Here is a 17350-nt window from a genome sequence, read left to right as displayed (position 1 = left end):
CTAACTGGGTAAACTGATCATAATAATACTATGCAAACCATAATAATGCTATGCAAAATAATACAGAATATCACACCGAATTATAGCTTACATTAATTAACATTTTCAAATTCTCCTTAAGGTTCAAAATTTTCTCATTATTAATTTTCCCTTTCCACTAAAATGCACCATTAGTTAACTTTCTTCCCGGCCAAATAATCTATGATTCCTGCGAATAATATAAAAAAAAAGTAAGGAACTCACAGTTAGCAGTCAGGAAAACCCTTCGTCACTCGGACCAGAATTTACGATAACTTCTGGAATAAGTCTCTTATTGCTGAGTCAAGTAGAATTTCCCGCATCACACTGCTTTAGCCCGATTACTAGCTGGAACTCGACGAAAGACGTTACCAGTGGAATTTTCCGCATCACACTTCTTTAGCCGGATTACTAGTTGGAACTCGACGAAAGACGACACCAGTGGAATTTTGCCGCATAATAATGTAAAGGATTTTCTCCTTTTGATCTAAAATTCTCATCATCAGCAGACGGAGAGAAACGTCGCACCAACCCGCGGAAGCAAGCCCCCGCAAGAGGACAAGCTCCCCCACTCTTCCCTTTTCTTTTCTTTACATCTAGTCTAGTCAAGATGCACTTCTAATCTCAGACTCAGCTCCGACACGCGAGAGCAAGACCCGCAAGGGATCAAGCCCCCACACTCTTTTCTCCTTTTCCTTTTTCTGATTTTGCTAAAAAATTCAGAATAAGAATGCCTTCGTACATTGTGCAAGCACTGAAGTAAACTCGGTCTTTCCGCCCTCGGAAATTTCATAGGCTTATAAAAAAATCATAAAATTAAATCTCACCAATCCGACAATTTTATTTTATCTATAACTGAGAAATTTCGCCTCCACAACGAATCAAAAACAAGGCAATCTGACATTGGAAGTCCTGACCATCTGTACTCATAACGTGGGAAGAAAGGTGGACCCTCAGCTAACGGAAAGTAAGCGATGGGAGAAATCCAATTACCTAAGCTTACAACAACCCCCACTGTCTTGAAGTACACATTGCAAATATAACAAAGCGAAAGCAAGTGAGAATGAGAAAGCCGATTCTCGTTTCAGCGCCATTAGTAAAAGGCCACCAGCGAAGAAAAGCTACAACGCAACACCCTAACTGCTTCCACTGTTAGTAAAAGGCCATAAACCAGGTGTCTCCTCGCAACCGTCTCCTGTCTTTGTTACACTACAGTTTCAAGAACTACCAGCTAAATAAGGCTTTAACAATTTAAGAATACTCTTTTTACCAGATTAAAATATACATGAGTACAAATAAAAAATACTTGAAAAAAATTACATTTGAAACAAATATTACTAGAATTAAAATTCGCTACGCAACAAACCACAAAATGACCGAGTCAATATATGAAACCGAAGCTAAAACAAACAATACGTTAAAGTATCAGAAGCACAAATCTTAGCATCATGTAAAGAGCATGTCAGATTTGAGATGAAATTTTATAAAATATTGAAGCAGGAATCACGTGTGGAATAACACTGTGACTATTTATCTATCTAAATATCCTAACATCTTTCCTACCGGCAGTAAGGATCAAGGCAGAGGGTACTAAGCCTATAAAGGACGTTCTTCGGTATCTTGGAGGTTGGCCTATGGTGGCTGGAAGAAAGTGGGAATCGACTACCTTTGACTGGCTTGATACTCTCATAAAGATCCGAGACCTGGGCTTCAGTCATGACATACTCATGGAGCTTTCTGTGACGGTGGATCCTTGGAATAATGGTGCTCATGTTATAAAGGTGAGTACAAAATGATAACCGAAACTAGACAATGACAGTTTGATGTTAGATTTCAGACACTGGAAACCAGTTATTATACCGTATAAGCAAAACTAACAGTGACCCTCATTAATCAAATTTTAAGCATTTTTTGAAGTACTAGACACATTAAAATTAGGAGTAAACCATTAATCAGGATTAGATCGAAGATAAATTTGGCGAAATATTTAAAATTCTTTTGAACATATTTGCTCTGTAACAAAAAAAAAAAAAAAAAAAAAAAAAAAAAAAAAAAAAAAAAATTGCAGCTAAGTTTATTTTATTTATTTACTACTTGAAATTATTAAATAATTTTTCTGTAAGATATAGTATATATTTTATTAAATTAGAATTTTCTTTATGAATAAATCAGAACTTTTAGCATTTGGCATTTTGGCATTCATATATTCATTTTGAATAGCATGTAATCCTTAAGTTCTTTGTAAGTAAGGCGCACAGAAAAACACTTCCAAGATGCCTCCCTTTATCTTTTAAAACAAAATTAAACAAAATTAAAAAAAATTGTCATTACTTAAAATAAATAGAGCGGAAAATTCGAAAATAGATTTCTGTGTTTACCAGCACCTGTAACTGATTAATAACTTACGCTTAGTTTAAAATAAATTACAATTCTTTACATTAAAAGATTTAAAAATATTTCTTCATGCCTTCGTGGTGTAACGGTAGCACACTCGGCGCGTATTCGAGAGGTCCAGGTTCGAGGTCCGGCAAGAGCGTTGCGTATGTTTCACGTCTCCAGTATCAGAATCACCTAATAACTCTACAATTCTTCTAGCCATAATTTAAAATTAAACTTTTAATTTCCTTGGTTTAGCTTTCATCAATAGGAGTTATTACATCATTATTCGAGTTGTCTACATAACACGTAAATTTTTTCTCTTACTTCAGCAGCAAGTTTCGAAAGATTTGAGGGAAAATTCCTGTACAATTCTTAAAAGTGCTATCCTCAGAAATCAATCATCAAGCTTCTGTAAAGCTACTATTTTGAATAATTATGTAAAATCTAAGACAAATTCAGATCTTAAGATCTCCTATCCAATAAAATTTACAGTAATACAATTTACAGTAATATAATTCCGCTCAGACATTATAGTGGTTAGGAGAGCCTGCTGCGGTACCAAAGGGCACGGATTCGAATCTCGTAGAAGACATGGATGTTTGTAAATGTATAGTGTCTGTGCGACATGGGGGTACTCTCATACCCCAAATGGTACAAGAGTCCTCTCGTGTTGTTTGGTGGTAGGGGAGAGGGGTGTCCTCGTACCAAACCCTGGAGTGCTCTCCCTCAACATTGGGGTAGAAGTCCAACCTCCTTGAGGCTCTGGCAAGCATTCTTCCATGAAATACATAGACAAGACAACAACAACAAGAACACTAATATATTGAGAGAATACACTTAAAATATCTATGCATGGTTATCATGAAGAACAACTGCACAATACAATTTGTTTTCACGTGAAATCACATGCAATTTTCTAAAGTATGAGATGTAGACGCCGTCTCCCATTGTTACTTTATATATATTTATATATTATTTTATAACCATATTGCTATAGTTACAAGAGCAAGCTGATAGAATTATGTCCTACATATTGTGTGTTGAAGTAGAAAAAAGGTTATCAGATTTGAATAAGTTTGAATCTAAAGTGACTATTCAGTTCAACATGTCAAAAGAATCCGATTAAAATCCTAACTATACCAGTAAGAAGACACCTAGCGGAGTTATATAATATTATAAAACTATAATTATATAGAACTATAGCTCCATAAAATTATAAAACTGTGAATCCAGTGGGCGTTTCTGTAGTAGCAAATGAAATTATTCAAGATTGCAGTTCCCAAGATCCAAAGAATCATACGACTGGCTGAAACTTTCAGCACATTCTTAACATTTTAACTACATTTGACTATTTAATTTAGGCCAAGCACACGACGGCTGTCTGCCTTAGGTCTTCGCCATCTTAATAAGAATCCATATGAAGATGAGTTAGATGGTCGCTCAGTCATTCAGTTTACTCATAAAATGTTGTTAAATTTTTCTCAATACAGTACATGATTTGTATAACAAATACTTAAGCCACGAATGCTACAGAACGTTTCAAAATTAAACACGGCGATCTAAAATTGATTGTGTACTTACAAAAGATTGTAACACAGTACAGTGAGTTTTCAGAGAAGGATCTTAATATTTTTAAAATCGTCATTAGCCAAAGAACGATTGAACGAAACGGAAATTTTATCTCCCGCATACGTTCAAGGAGCAGATATAAAAAAATGGATTGCAATTTTGAGAGAAGGAGAAGCGATAACACTCTAATGAAAGCTGATGAAACAGTTACAATTACTCCAGAGGATTTAAGTACATTATAGTAATCCGTTACATCTATAAACAAACTGATTCTGAATGAAACATACGTTTCAGAGTTAGTAATAAACGCTTTATACTCTGCTCGATATTGAAAATGTAACACCAAGAATGAGTGGTCAGAAAGTGATGAAATTTGGCAAAAAAGAGAGACAGCAAGCAGCAATAAGTGATCTTTATTTCAAAATGATAGTCAGAATACAGAGCGAGAACGGCGACTGGTCAGTTAAATGTAGAACCACCGCGGACAGCGATGCACGAAGAAACACGTCTAGGCATAGAGTCAATAAGTGTGCGGATGGTGTCCTGAGGGATGGCTCTCCATTCCCTTTCAACCAATTGCCACTTCTGAACGAGGCAGGGGCACAGTCTGCAAACGGCGCCCAATCACATCCCACACATGTTCGATTGGTGACAGGTCAGGAGAGTACGGTGGTCAGGGAAGCATCTGTATACCTTGCAGCGCATGTTGGCAGATGCGAGCACTGTGTGCTCGGGCGTTATTCTGCTGAAAATTTGCATTAGGCAGCCCCTGAAGGTAGGGGATTGCCACCGGCCGCAGTACATTATCCAAGTATCGTTGGGCCGTCATAGTGCCCTGAATACGAACTACAGGTGATCTGGAATCGTAGGCAATAGCGCTCCAAACCATTATGCCGCGTTGTCGCGCGGTGGGGCGTTCCACAGTTACTGCCGGATTAGATCTGTCTCCACGTAGATGCCACACACTTATACGGCGACTGTCACTGGATAAACAGAAGTGTGACGACTCATCTGACAACACAACGTTTCGCCATTCTGTCATCCACATCGATCCACTCCGACACCATTTTAAACAGTGGCGTCTATGCTGTGGGTTCAATGGCAGTCTTCTTAACGGACGCCGTGAGTGCAGGCCACGTTAAACCAATCGACGGGAAATGGTTCTGGTCGACACGGGAACGTCCAGGGTATCTTGTACATGCTGCCAAATCGCAGTACAAGTGACTTGCGGAACCGCCACAGTTTGTCAGCAGATGCGTCGATCCACGCGTGCTGACGTCACTCTGGCTGTAGCTGCACCCCTCCTTCCTCCCACATTTCCTTGTTCGAACACGTTCGCCATAGCCGATGCACCGTGTTCGCACCCATGTGGGTATCAGCTGCGATTTGACGTAAAAACCTGCCCGCCCTTCTCAGTCCGATCAGTATAGCCCTCGTAAAATCGTCTATCTGTTGGAAGTGCCTTCATTGACCGCGGCCTGGCATTCTCTCCTATTACACGTGTTCTCCGGGACAAAAACAAACTTTCTTCGATAATTCATCTGGCAGAAATAACGACACGAATATTGCCCATTCTGCACGTTCCTTCCCTTATATCTGACTTCACGTGCGTCGAAGAGCTGCTCATTTCACATCATTCGCATAACACAATGACGTGCGTGTACTCTAAAATTTGCATAAATTTCTGACCACTCCTTCTTGGTGTTGCATTTTCAATGTCGAGCAGTGTAAATAAAGTGAATATACAACAAATTCAAGATTTATCGCAGAACAATCAGTGCCAGTTTTGCGGTTTGGGATATATAATATTATTCTGCTGATTATTTCCAAATTTAATTTTGCCTCAAAAATGAGTAGTTGCTCATCGATTATCATTGCAGATTTCTAATACTTTTAGAACGCAACTAAATGCTGTTGTAAGCAGCCACCAGGCAAAGAACAAAAAGAAATTAATTATGAAATTATGATAAGCAAAGAGTTGGGTTTCATAAGTTACAGTTAGTATGAATATCATGTTCTTCCGAAAGGAATAATCCTGATTGAAATGACCGGAAAAGATGTTTATACCTGTCTCTATGCTTCTTAACATTCCGTTCTGTCTATATGAAATTGCTTTTCTCCCGTTTTCCGCTATCAGGCTCCATGTCTACTTGCCAGTTGCTTTTCGCCAACGTAATATAAGAGATGAAAATCCAAATAGTAAACCACTTTAACCTGCAGGTATGATATCGAAATGCAGATGGAAAACGAGAATGCCAGTGCATTGCGATAAGGAAATTACAACATATTCTGCCTTTAAGAAGAAAACAGAAAGAACATTTGTGAAAGAAACTATTGGTGAAAATGATATCTTACTCCCAGCTGTAAAAGTGGTTAGTTATGTTGACTGCCGTACCGAAAGGTCTAAATTCGAATCCCGGAGAAGGTATGGATGTTTGTAAATGTATAGTACCTTTGTGACATGTGGGTATTCAAAACATGCGGGAAGGTGGGAGCCCTCTAGAGAGGTTGCTGATAAGGAGAACGAGTGGTGAGAGACAGACACACCAGACGAAGAACCTCCATCCCAGGTCCTCATTATACGGGACCCATTCAGAGTTTGGATATCCCACGTCCGTGAGACTTCGTTCTCTCGCGCCCAACCCCCGAAGTCCCCGCCCGCCGTTTACGAAGCATTGAGCAGAACAAAAACGTTGCTATTAATAAACTCTGGCACATTGCCTCCGGGCACCACTCCATCGGCATAACCACATTGTAGATAGGTGCTCTGTCCACTTTGTCAGTCCCCGCCACGAGAACTGAATGGGATCAAACCCCCGGGAACTCAGTCGACAAATATTCCATATAGCTCCACCACAGCCGAAGGAACAGACACGACAGTACCAGTACGGTCCCTGCCAAGCCTGAACCAACCTCAGTACAATACTCGGGCTCTAGTCCTGTGAAGTCAAATTATATACCTTCGGGGTTAAGACTGCCTAGGTACAGATCCTAACCAGTACTTCCCAGGCGTTCGCCTGAGTCAACACCGGGGGGGGAGAGGGGGAGAGAGTGGTGAGAGACACTCAGATCCAGGGCTTGGGGGTGATCTCTTTCAAAATTGTGGCGAAACTGAGCACGAAGTCATTTGTATGGTGCTCAAGGCTCTGGCCAACGACAAACGCAGTCGTATTGCCTTTGCCACGATAATAGTTCGGTGGCTTGTTCTGATTATATCAGACAAGGAAGATTAGTAACAGCAACAAGAATTGTTGCAAATATTGAAAATATTCATTAGAATTTGCCATTAAACACTGGTATTGAAAAGCGTTAGTTTTCTGTTTTCCACTGACGAAACTCAGATTAAATGGTTTTTTTATTTCTTTTTTCAGTTGGGCAAGCCGTTGTTAGGAATAGATGGTCGTCATCTATTGCATGGAATAGCTGACAATTCCACAAACGCTTATTTGAATTTAATGGTGCAAGCAGCTCAATTGTTAGGTGCGAAAGGTTCATTAACAAAGAAAACTTATAAGACACTCGAATTCGAAATGATGCTTGCCAATGTAAGTATTAACGATACATTATTGGACTTACTTGAAAACTCACATAAATGTTGACTGTTTCATTGCTCATTATTAGCCTTTAATTATACCATATTTGAACTTATCAAACTTATTTCTTCAAAACTCACTCAGATGTGAACTTAATATAACTGCGAGTGGAACTCAACTCAAATTTTCCATCTAAAAGCAGATTGATTTCAATAAACTAGTTTGCTTTAACCCTTTCGCCGTCCTCTACTGTCCGCGAAAATCCCCCCCCCAGAGCGGCCGTCTGTTTTTCGTAGCGTATAATGTTTTCTCTGTACATCATAGCTTTCCATACATGACTTTCGTAGTGGATGAATGTCAATGAATATTAAGTAAAATTATAAGGAAATAAAGCATAATGGAAAAATAATCTCTGCTAACAACAGAATAATTTGATAACATGTGATCCAGGCGGTCTACTCTTCCTATTTTGTTGTTGTTGTTGTAATCGTTTACAATTACTGGTTTTTTACAGTTCTTTTCAGTGTTCCGACATCAATCATACAGTTATTATGGACTGTACTCATCAAACGTATATCCTTGTTGTCTTTCCAATTCAGAACCTCGTTTTTTCTCTTTTTCTGCTGAGTAGAGTTGAAGCCTCTCTCACTTTCTTGTATCTTATGTAAAATGGCGCGAATATTCATAAAACACGGGGTAAATTCAATTAGAAATAGAATGCCTGATTAGTGCTACCCTCTAGGAGGTATTAGAAGAAAGAAAATTAAAAACTCAAACAAGTAAACAATTAGAAAGCGTTCTAAACGTTTAAAAGTTTTAAAATGTAGAAGAACGCTTGTAGCGCGTTGCGGCCACTCTGAGGAAGTTTCACTTGAACGAGCTATACAGACGACGAAGAGGTTAATAGCCATCGCTTTTCAAACAATTATCGGAATCAGGTCTACATATTTCTCGAGTTCATGCAATCTTCTGAAGATCATCAATCTTACGCAATTCTTTAAACTAATAAGTAATTCTTTTAATTTTAATTGCTTTTAGTTCCTTGAGCTTCGTTATTAAAATTGTACCATATGAGAGAACAAAAGCATTTTTCTACTTCCTTTAAATTACAATAACATTCCTCTTAAAAATCCAAATGATATAACAACTCTTGTTACTATTTAGATGCCTTATTTTTCTTTAGAACAATTTAAGTGTTGGTTCATGATTATAGACGTATCATGTAAATCTAGGGTTGTACATTCTGCATCCCTTCCAAAGAAATGGAAGAGTTCTGTATCTCGCGTTCTACTGCGCCGAATTAGGAAAGTTAATTTGCGCATTTTTCATGTTCTGAAAGCGCGACTTGGGATATATATTCGATTTATATATAGCATAGTTCTTGCAGTAACTTTGACACAAAATCGGACCTTTCTTTTGAATGGCATACCGATTTTTTTTTTCAGTATGCTGATTTTACGACTCTAATTATGCCAATTATCTAAGTGCCAAGATTTGTAAAAATCGCACAAGTACTTTTAAATTTTAATTCCTCAATGTTAATTGAATTTAGTACACATTTTTTAAATTTGATTCTTTTTTTCATTTCGAAATTTACGTTCAATCTAAGTAAAATTCGCAGATTTTTTTTCAAAAATTTGTATCGGTAATTTTTAAATTTTTCGAAAAAACGTTTTGAATTGGTATCTATAAAGATTTTATCGCCTTAAAATAAACTTCTGGGCATATCTGCAAAAATAGATTTTGTTGAATTTCGCAACATGTACATGAACTTACATATCGGCATATTTGTTATAAGGACACAAATGTGCCGTCTAAGCTAGCAGCCCAATTATTATCCACCACCTCTTAGTTCAGGCGTCACTGTTACAATCAATAGCTTTTTTTTTTTGCTGTTCACAAATGTAAAATGTAGTTCCAACTCCTCCAGGGAGGACATCACGGAAGCATTTTCGTCTAAGTTAGTAGCACAATTATTATCACCACCTTTTAGTTCGGGCGCCACTGTTACAGTGAATAGGTTTTTTACTAGCCGGAAATGTGAAATGTAGTTCCAACTGCTCCAGAGAGGACATCACGGAACCTTTTCTGTCGAATATAGTAGCCCAATTATTATCCCCCGCCTTTCAGATCTGTTATAGGCAATAGTTTTTATGCTGTTTTGAAATGTAAAATGTAGTTCCAACTGCTCCAGGGAGAAAATCACGGAACCTTTCCCGTCTAAGGTAGTAGCCCAAATATTATCCACCACCTTTTAGTTAGGGCGACACTGTTAGAGTCAATAGGTTTTTTTTTTTTTTTTTTTTTTTTTTTTTAGAAATGTAAAATGTACTTTTAGCTGCTCCAGGGAGGACATCATGGAACCTTTTCTGTCGAATATAGTAGCCAAATTTATTTCAAAGAATGGTAAACATTAAAGAAATGTAGACAGCAGGGGAATAAAAATTTGAATAATTACAAGACACCGTGAGAAAGAGTATTTTCATCAATCGAATATGTTTAGTTGATTTTTGCCTTGCAAAAGTCACGCACAAATGTCGTCTATACTACGACAATATAAATTATTATTTTTAGAGTTGTACGGGAAGTGGTATAAAGGACTGTAAATTTCAGATGTTAAGAAGTACAAAGAGTTATCCTAATACAGGGTGAGCCGAAAGTTCGTTAAAACTTTAAAAACTCATGAAAAAGAAAGTATATAAGATGTTAATAATTAACAGGCTGTATCAACTATAATTTTAATTATAGACACTTTAACTTCTGTAATCCAAGTTTTAGAGTTTGCAGTTTAATATCTGGTCATTTTTTGTGGTTTGTGACCCATTTTATCAGCTAGCCATATCTCCCTTACAGTAATAACTTAAGTGTATAAATAATTTGGAGGAATATACCAAACTTTTCTAAATATTTCTAATATCTGACACTATGAATTACATTGCATACGTACGTATGTTGTATTACATGAATTGTATTACATACTTATGTAAGTAATACAATGAATATCTCAATGTAATAGAATGAATTGTATTACATACGATGCTAATTTTTCACTTATAAATGAAAAGTAAGAAATCATTGATAGTTATATGTGCAGTTTTAATATCATTTGAAAATTTGTAATTGGATCTTATTTATATTCAAAAATAATTGTTAACCTGATTTCTTCTAGGTAGTTTTTCTTTTTAAACTCTTATTGAGTTACGCATTATTACGTCATCTCTAACATCGCTTCTGAGAAATTCTGAATTATCATTCATGTAAGTCATATCTGAAAGAATTATTGAATAATCCATTTGAGACTTTTGGAAAATTTTTAATTGTGTACGACTAAGTGCCTAATGAAAACAAATATAAAAAAAATCTGAAAGGTTTCAGTTTTTAACCCTTTCCGGTACACTACCTTTTAAAGTCGGAGTTTTGATTAAAAAAAAAGGTAGGCAGTCTAATTAAGCTCAGAGAAGTACACAAGTAAAATTTTATGAAAATATCGTTTAATTCTGTGGCTGTGACGAAAGCCGGCACACTGATTGAATAGAGCTTCGAAAAGAGTGCTGAAACGAGCATTGTTGTCAATGAACGGACCGATGAGATGCGGAGAAACAAAGAATACAGACTCTCATTTGTCCTAGATTATCGGTGAGCCCTGTCTGGGCACACCTAGAGCACACACCGTTTGATTTTGGGTAAGATTTCAAGATACAGATTTAAAACTAATATAGAATAAAAAGATTAGCATACAGCCAAAAAATAACATTGCCAATTCTTTTCAAACAATTCATTTTATACCCTAAAAAATCTGGAAGATTTCTTTGAAAAATCAGGGTCTTAAAAAACTAAACATGGCTAAAATATATGGCCTGGTTTGTGTTGAGCTGTCATCTACTATAAATAAAGAAGGTTCAGAGTAACCTATAAATCCTTTTTCATTCAATTTTTTAGTGCGCACAGAAGGAAATTTTTAGGTGTGTCCAGAACAGACACATTGTGCCACAAAGGGTTAACTGTCATGCAAAAGGGTATGCTAATTTTTTACGCTTTCGTTTAGCTTGCAGTACCATTCTGCTGTAACACTTACTCCTACTAACCCATTTTTTTGTCTTTTTAACTTTATTATTAAGCATCAATTTCTTGACACCTAGGCCATATACATCGCAACAGACTAATAGCTCTTCTGGGCTAACGCAAGCTCTGTGCTAAACAGAATTTCTTACATTTTTAGCATGTAAATCAAATTGTATGCTTAAGGTTGTGTAAGGCTTTCCAATCCCAAATTTCGTACTTCGAAATCCGAATTTTCGGTCCTTTTTCTATTCCCGTTGAATCCCATATATTTTGAGTAGTTAATATTTTAAGTTCAAAGTGCTTCCTATTAATTCTTGTTTTCTCTTACAACTCCCTACCAGAATGAGGTTTTAGAACCGCGTTGAATGCAAATGAGTTAGAAAACGCATTTAAAGAGGGTTCAGGAGAGAGAGCTAAAGATCTTCGGGAGAGAGAGCTAGGGATCCTGAGAAGCTCGTGTTTGCCCTCGGGCTACATCTCGCTGTTACGTTCGGCCGTACATTACGTGCCTTTTGATATTCGCCGGCTAGTTTAAATTAAGGGCCAATTACGTTAGATACTTGTGTTAGCTTTGGAGAAATCTCTTAGTTCTAATTCAGTTCTTATTTCTTATTCTGAGTTTAAGTTTCTTATTTTAGAGTAGAGGCTTTGTTGTAAGCCGGAGAAAGAGACCAACTCTTCATCTTATTTTGAGCGAAATAAAGGGTAGTTAACCTTTCTTGACTCTACATCTTTAGTTATTTGAACTAAGCGATAAGTCGCTAAACAGTTCATTAGAATGAACTGTTTAGTGACCAATGTATCTGTATCGCTAAACAGTTCATTAGAATGAACTGTATCGCTAAACATTTCATTAGAATGAACTGTTCAATGAACTGTTTAGTGACCTAATGAGCCTAATAAAGTGTTTAATGTACTTTAGACAAAAAAAAATTGAGGAACCGTACATGTTAACATTTCATTTCTCATTAAACACACGCAGAAAAGGTGTCGCTGTCAGTTTAGTGACTATTAATGTTATATTTGTTTTGATTTGACTCTTTTAAGGTCTACATTTTCGTTGATGAACCATGTTAATTTTGAACAACAAAATATTCCTCCTTCCACTTATCTCGTTAAAAATCTTTTTCCGTCTATTTTTTCCGTTTTCTGAGCATGTTTTCCATTATGGATAGTAATATTCTGAGATTTTAGGTTTGAAAGTAAAATAATCGTAGAGCAAAATTACCACGCATCAGTGTTTTTGCACAACTTCAACATTTCATCGTAACAACATTAGTTCTTGATATGTATATGATCGCGTGTTTAGCGGCAATCCGTACTATAATAACTATACCAGGGGCATCATAAAAACAAAACTTTTCTTGTAAAACTAAGATATTGACATATGTATTGTGAGAAATTTAAAGCTAAACTGCGAATTAGGCGAGTCCAATATTTATTTACAAGACAATTAAACAATTTTCGTTCTTAACGGACTGCTCCCTGCGGGTTGGACATGGATCATCTAAACAATGAATTCATCGCACTACAGAAACTCGAACCTTTAGTTAAATGTTTCTGAAATGCGTTCTGAAATGCGCTGCGTAAATATTTTATTTTGTCACTTTTAAGATTTAAAATTTTTAACATCAACATTATTATTATTTTTTGAGTAATTTACTTGGGGAAGGCTTATGGAAGTTCGTTTGTCTGTATATAATTTTTTTTCTTGACAATTGTAAATATTTAATACAGTATTATCAGATTATAATGTATTTTAGCCCTTCTTCTAGCATGCCTTCGTGGTGTAACGGTAGTACAGTCGGTGTGTACTCCAGAAATCCAGGTTTTAGTCCCGGCGAGGGCATTGCACATTTTTAACATGATCTGCTTCAAAATAGCCTAATGACTCTACAAATGATTCCCGAAATAAATAAAGGTGGTGGTTGTCACCACCAGGACTGAGTCTCCTAATCACCAATCGCTTTTAAATGGGGGAGTATAAAAGGTACTTTTCCTTCCTTCCAGCATGCCTTCGTGGTGTAACTGTAGCAGAATCTGCGCGTATTCGAGAGATCCAGGTTCAGGTACACGCGAGGACATTGTACGTTTCTCATATCTTCTATTTCAAAATAACCTAATGACACTACAATATGATACAATATAATAGGGCCATTTAGATTTAGTAAACTTTATTTATAGGAGATATTCTTAATAATAATTATTAGTTCAAAGGGGCTTTGTCCCTGAAGGACTATTGTTTTCACTTTGCGATTTTACGTTGAATCACTATAAATGTCCGTTTCAATTTTCAAATTGTTGCCAGACAATGTTAGGGTCCTGCATTATATTTGAAGAAATTAAATAATGAAAAATCTGCAAAAATGTATGTATATTTTCCGTACTGTTATAAAGCAACGGAACCTAGAGCCATCGAATTTTGAATGACGTAATCCTCATACGAATATGGGTATCTGGAAGACCAAATTTCAAGTTTGGAATTTGTTTTATTATCGATTTCGTATTTTCTAAAACTTTAACGAATTTTTGATTAACAAACTCAAGAATTTCAAAGCGAGCAACGGCAACACTCTACGGGGGAAAAAACCTTTTTATCTCCAGCGCGCGGAACTGTGTATCAGAAATTACACTCATGTCCATAAATTAAGGATAATGCAAAATCAAGCAAAGGAAGGGTTAGAAGCAAAACAAATTTGACTTATTTGTAAAGCTTATTTATTAAACAAAATGTAAAGAGCAACTAGATGCTATATGTTTGATATTATTTAAAAAATTAGCGATTTTTTCTCCCTGAAGCAAATTACAAAAACGCCTATTTACAAAAAACCAATATTACATGGTTGGTATGATTGTTAATACATTGTATGTATCCCAGACGATGCAATACAGTCTGTACAATGCCTAGGCATGCTGAGTATCAAATTATCGATCTGATCTTGGGGGATATTACACCACTCAAAAGGCAATGCTCTCCGAAGTTCCGGTAGACATGTAGGAGGAGGTTGACGGGCTGCAACTCGTCGGCCAAGCATGTCCCACACGTGCTCTACTGGATTCAAGTCCGGTTAGAATGCTGGCCAGTCCATACGGGTGATATCCTCCGATTGAAGACATTCGCTTACGATGTTTGCACGGTGAGGTCGGGCTTTGTCATCCATAAACACAAATTGTGCGCCTATGGCGCCCCGAAACAAACGTACATGTTGTTTCAGAATGACGTCCCGATAGATTTGGCTTGTCATGATTCCAATTTGAACATGCAGGTCAGTTCTGGAACCCAGAATAATTCCACCCCAAACGAGAACTCCTACACCACCGTAACGGTGTCGTTCAATGATGTTTTCTTGGTGGTAACTGATACCTGGAGCTCTCCATATGAAAGTCCGGCGAGAATCAGACTGCAAGCTAAACCTGGACTCGTCGGAAACATCAAACAAGCCCACTGTTGCGGTGTCCACAATGCATGCTCTCTACTCCAGGCTAACCGCAGGCGACAGTGAGTTGCAGTCAGTGGAACGCATCTGACAGGTCTACGAGCACACAGACCAATCTGCCCTAATCGTCTGTACACGGTCTGCCTTGAAATTGTCGTACCAGTGGCTGAAGAGAGCTGACGAGACAGGTCTGAGGCTTTGTTCCGCCTGTTTCTTTTGGCAGTAACTGCCAAATACCGGTCCTCATTCAGCGTTGTAACTCTGGGGCGACCTGCGCTGTAACGTCTACTCACATTATCATCATCTTGGAATCGTTGCCAAAGCCTGGAGATGACACTCTGGGCAATTCTAAGTTCGTCTGATACTTCCAGATGGGTACGCCCAAATTCCAGACGGCCGATAATTCTACCACGTAAAAAATCATCCAAATGTGTCCTTTGTGTCATAACTATTCGGTTATTGCACTGAAATGCTTATAAAGCGCCTGCGAACAATTTTACTTCTTTGCCTGTATTCCTTATATATCACTCTCTTACACTCTCGTCATTGTGACGTACCATCGGTGTCTTCTGGTTACTTCCTGAAATTTGCATATGATTCTTGAAGATGTGTGTAGTGATTTTATAGGTGATAGATTTATTTTAGAGTTCGATTTCCGCGTGACTCTGAATTATACTTAATTTATGGACATGAGTGTATAAAGGTATGCTGATTTTAAAATTATTTTGCGACATTGCTATTGAACTGAATTTTATGGTTTAAGTGCAAAGAACATGATATTTAATAAAGAAAGGTAATCAAAAGAAACGTGTAAAAATTTTTAAATGCTTTCTTATATATATTATTCAAAAATAGTATTAAAAAAATTACAAATTTGTTAGCATACAGTTTTAAAAATTTTCAACTTCTATGGATAAATAACATTGTTGACATACAGTTAGAAATTTAGAAAATTATATATAACCTTACTGATAGTCAATGAACTTTTTAAGAGTTGATGTTGTGACTTGTCTTCCTCGTGTGACTGTAAAAAGCCACACAGAAGAAACCATAAGGGCCATTCTTAACTACGGCTGATTTGAAATTCGGAAAACAGTGGTATCGAATCATTGAAAACTTTCTTCTAAAATAAAATCAATTGGTTACAGGCATCGATTGGTTACAGTCAAAAGCTAAGTTTTTCACTTGGCAGAGTAGTTTTGGTTAGATTAAATGTATGCTTTCTTAAACTTCGGATCCTGCAGCAGGGGTCGCCAAAAATTTTAGCAGTTTTGATATTTCTTTAACTTATTATAATAATTTTACAATTAAAAATATTTTTACATAATGTATCTGAAAATAGGTAAAGATAAGACAATACAAAGAAAAAAACGAAAACGTTTCGACGCATTCTTTTTTATAATATAAATGTTCATTTCCCTTGCTTTGCACGTGAGCTGTCATTTCGTCTGTTACTTATTTAAAATTTTCACATTGTTCTATGTCTTAAAATTGGAAATTAACGTTAATGACCTAAAACTGCAATAGTATATTACAGTACAAGTGAAAAAAATTGACAGTTTCCTTCGTAAATCAGTTGTTGATTTATTATTGTGCGTCAGTCAGTTGATTTAAATTTTAAATATAAAATTAATCTGTTTTTTACAATTTTAACAAATATTTTTCCATGTTATTCTTCATTCAATGAATATTTAACTCAAGTTAATAGTATATATATATATCTATATATATCTATATATATATATATTATCTATATCTATATCTATATATATATATATATTATCTATATCTATATCTATATCTATCTATATAGATATAGATATATATATATAATAGCGCTAATAGCTGCTATTTAATTAATATCAAATATTGAATTAATGAACTCAAATTCATTGAAATCGAAATAAATTTCCTAATACTTGCGCAATAGCTGCAAAGTAATATAGAATAACCTTTAACTACTGTGATTTAAATTGTCGCATAACTACTGTGAGCGGTCTCTCAGACCGCTTCTGCTAAAAACAAAATAAGATATTATTTTACTTTTCTTATTTGAATAAATGTTATTTAATTTCATATATTTAACTTTTTCATGAAGATATAAAGCAATTTTTATACTTAAATAAGTTCATTAGAATAAAATATATACTATGATATTAATTCCTTCGCTTACGTATCTGGATGAAAGAAGTAAATTTTAAAATTTAATTTTTTTATTTTACATTTAAATTTGCGATAAGAATACTTTAATAAGAATATAGAAAATAAATTTTTATTTTAAAAATTATAATTCGAGCTGCATTTTATACATACTTTTCTACTACATTGTAGACACACTGGTTCCTTGTATTC

General features: G+C 36.0%; 2 protein-coding genes across 5 annotated transcripts in view; one reads left to right on the top strand and one right to left on the bottom strand.

Annotated features, from left to right (window-relative positions):
• LOC118193976 (neprilysin-2-like) overlaps nt 1–17350 on the top strand; it is a 92960-nt gene that overhangs the window by 15339 nt on the left and 60271 nt on the right. For 3 of the 4 annotated variants that reach the window (XM_085812628.1, XM_085812629.1, XM_085812627.1), the window contains 2 exons: nt 1588–1799; nt 7338–7511. In XM_085812628.1, coding sequence (XP_085668754.1) covers nt 1588–1799; nt 7338–7511 — 386 coding nt within the window. The remainder of the gene's footprint in view (nt 1–1587; nt 1800–7337; nt 7512–17350) is intronic. The other variant, XM_085812630.1, reaches the window with a different exon arrangement.
• Nucleotides 1–17350, bottom strand: part of LOC118181861 (neprilysin-2-like) — a 155840-nt gene that overhangs the window by 136480 nt on the left and 2010 nt on the right. The gene's annotated exons all lie outside the window — the stretch shown is intronic.

This window comes from Stegodyphus dumicola, chromosome 3, assembly GCF_044657685.1.
Source record: "Stegodyphus dumicola isolate Sdum_Otavi_A_Nest chromosome 3, ASM4465768v1".
NCBI lineage: Eukaryota > Metazoa > Arthropoda > Arachnida > Araneae > Eresidae > Stegodyphus > Stegodyphus dumicola.
This window is presented reverse-complemented; position numbering and strand designations above follow the sequence as displayed.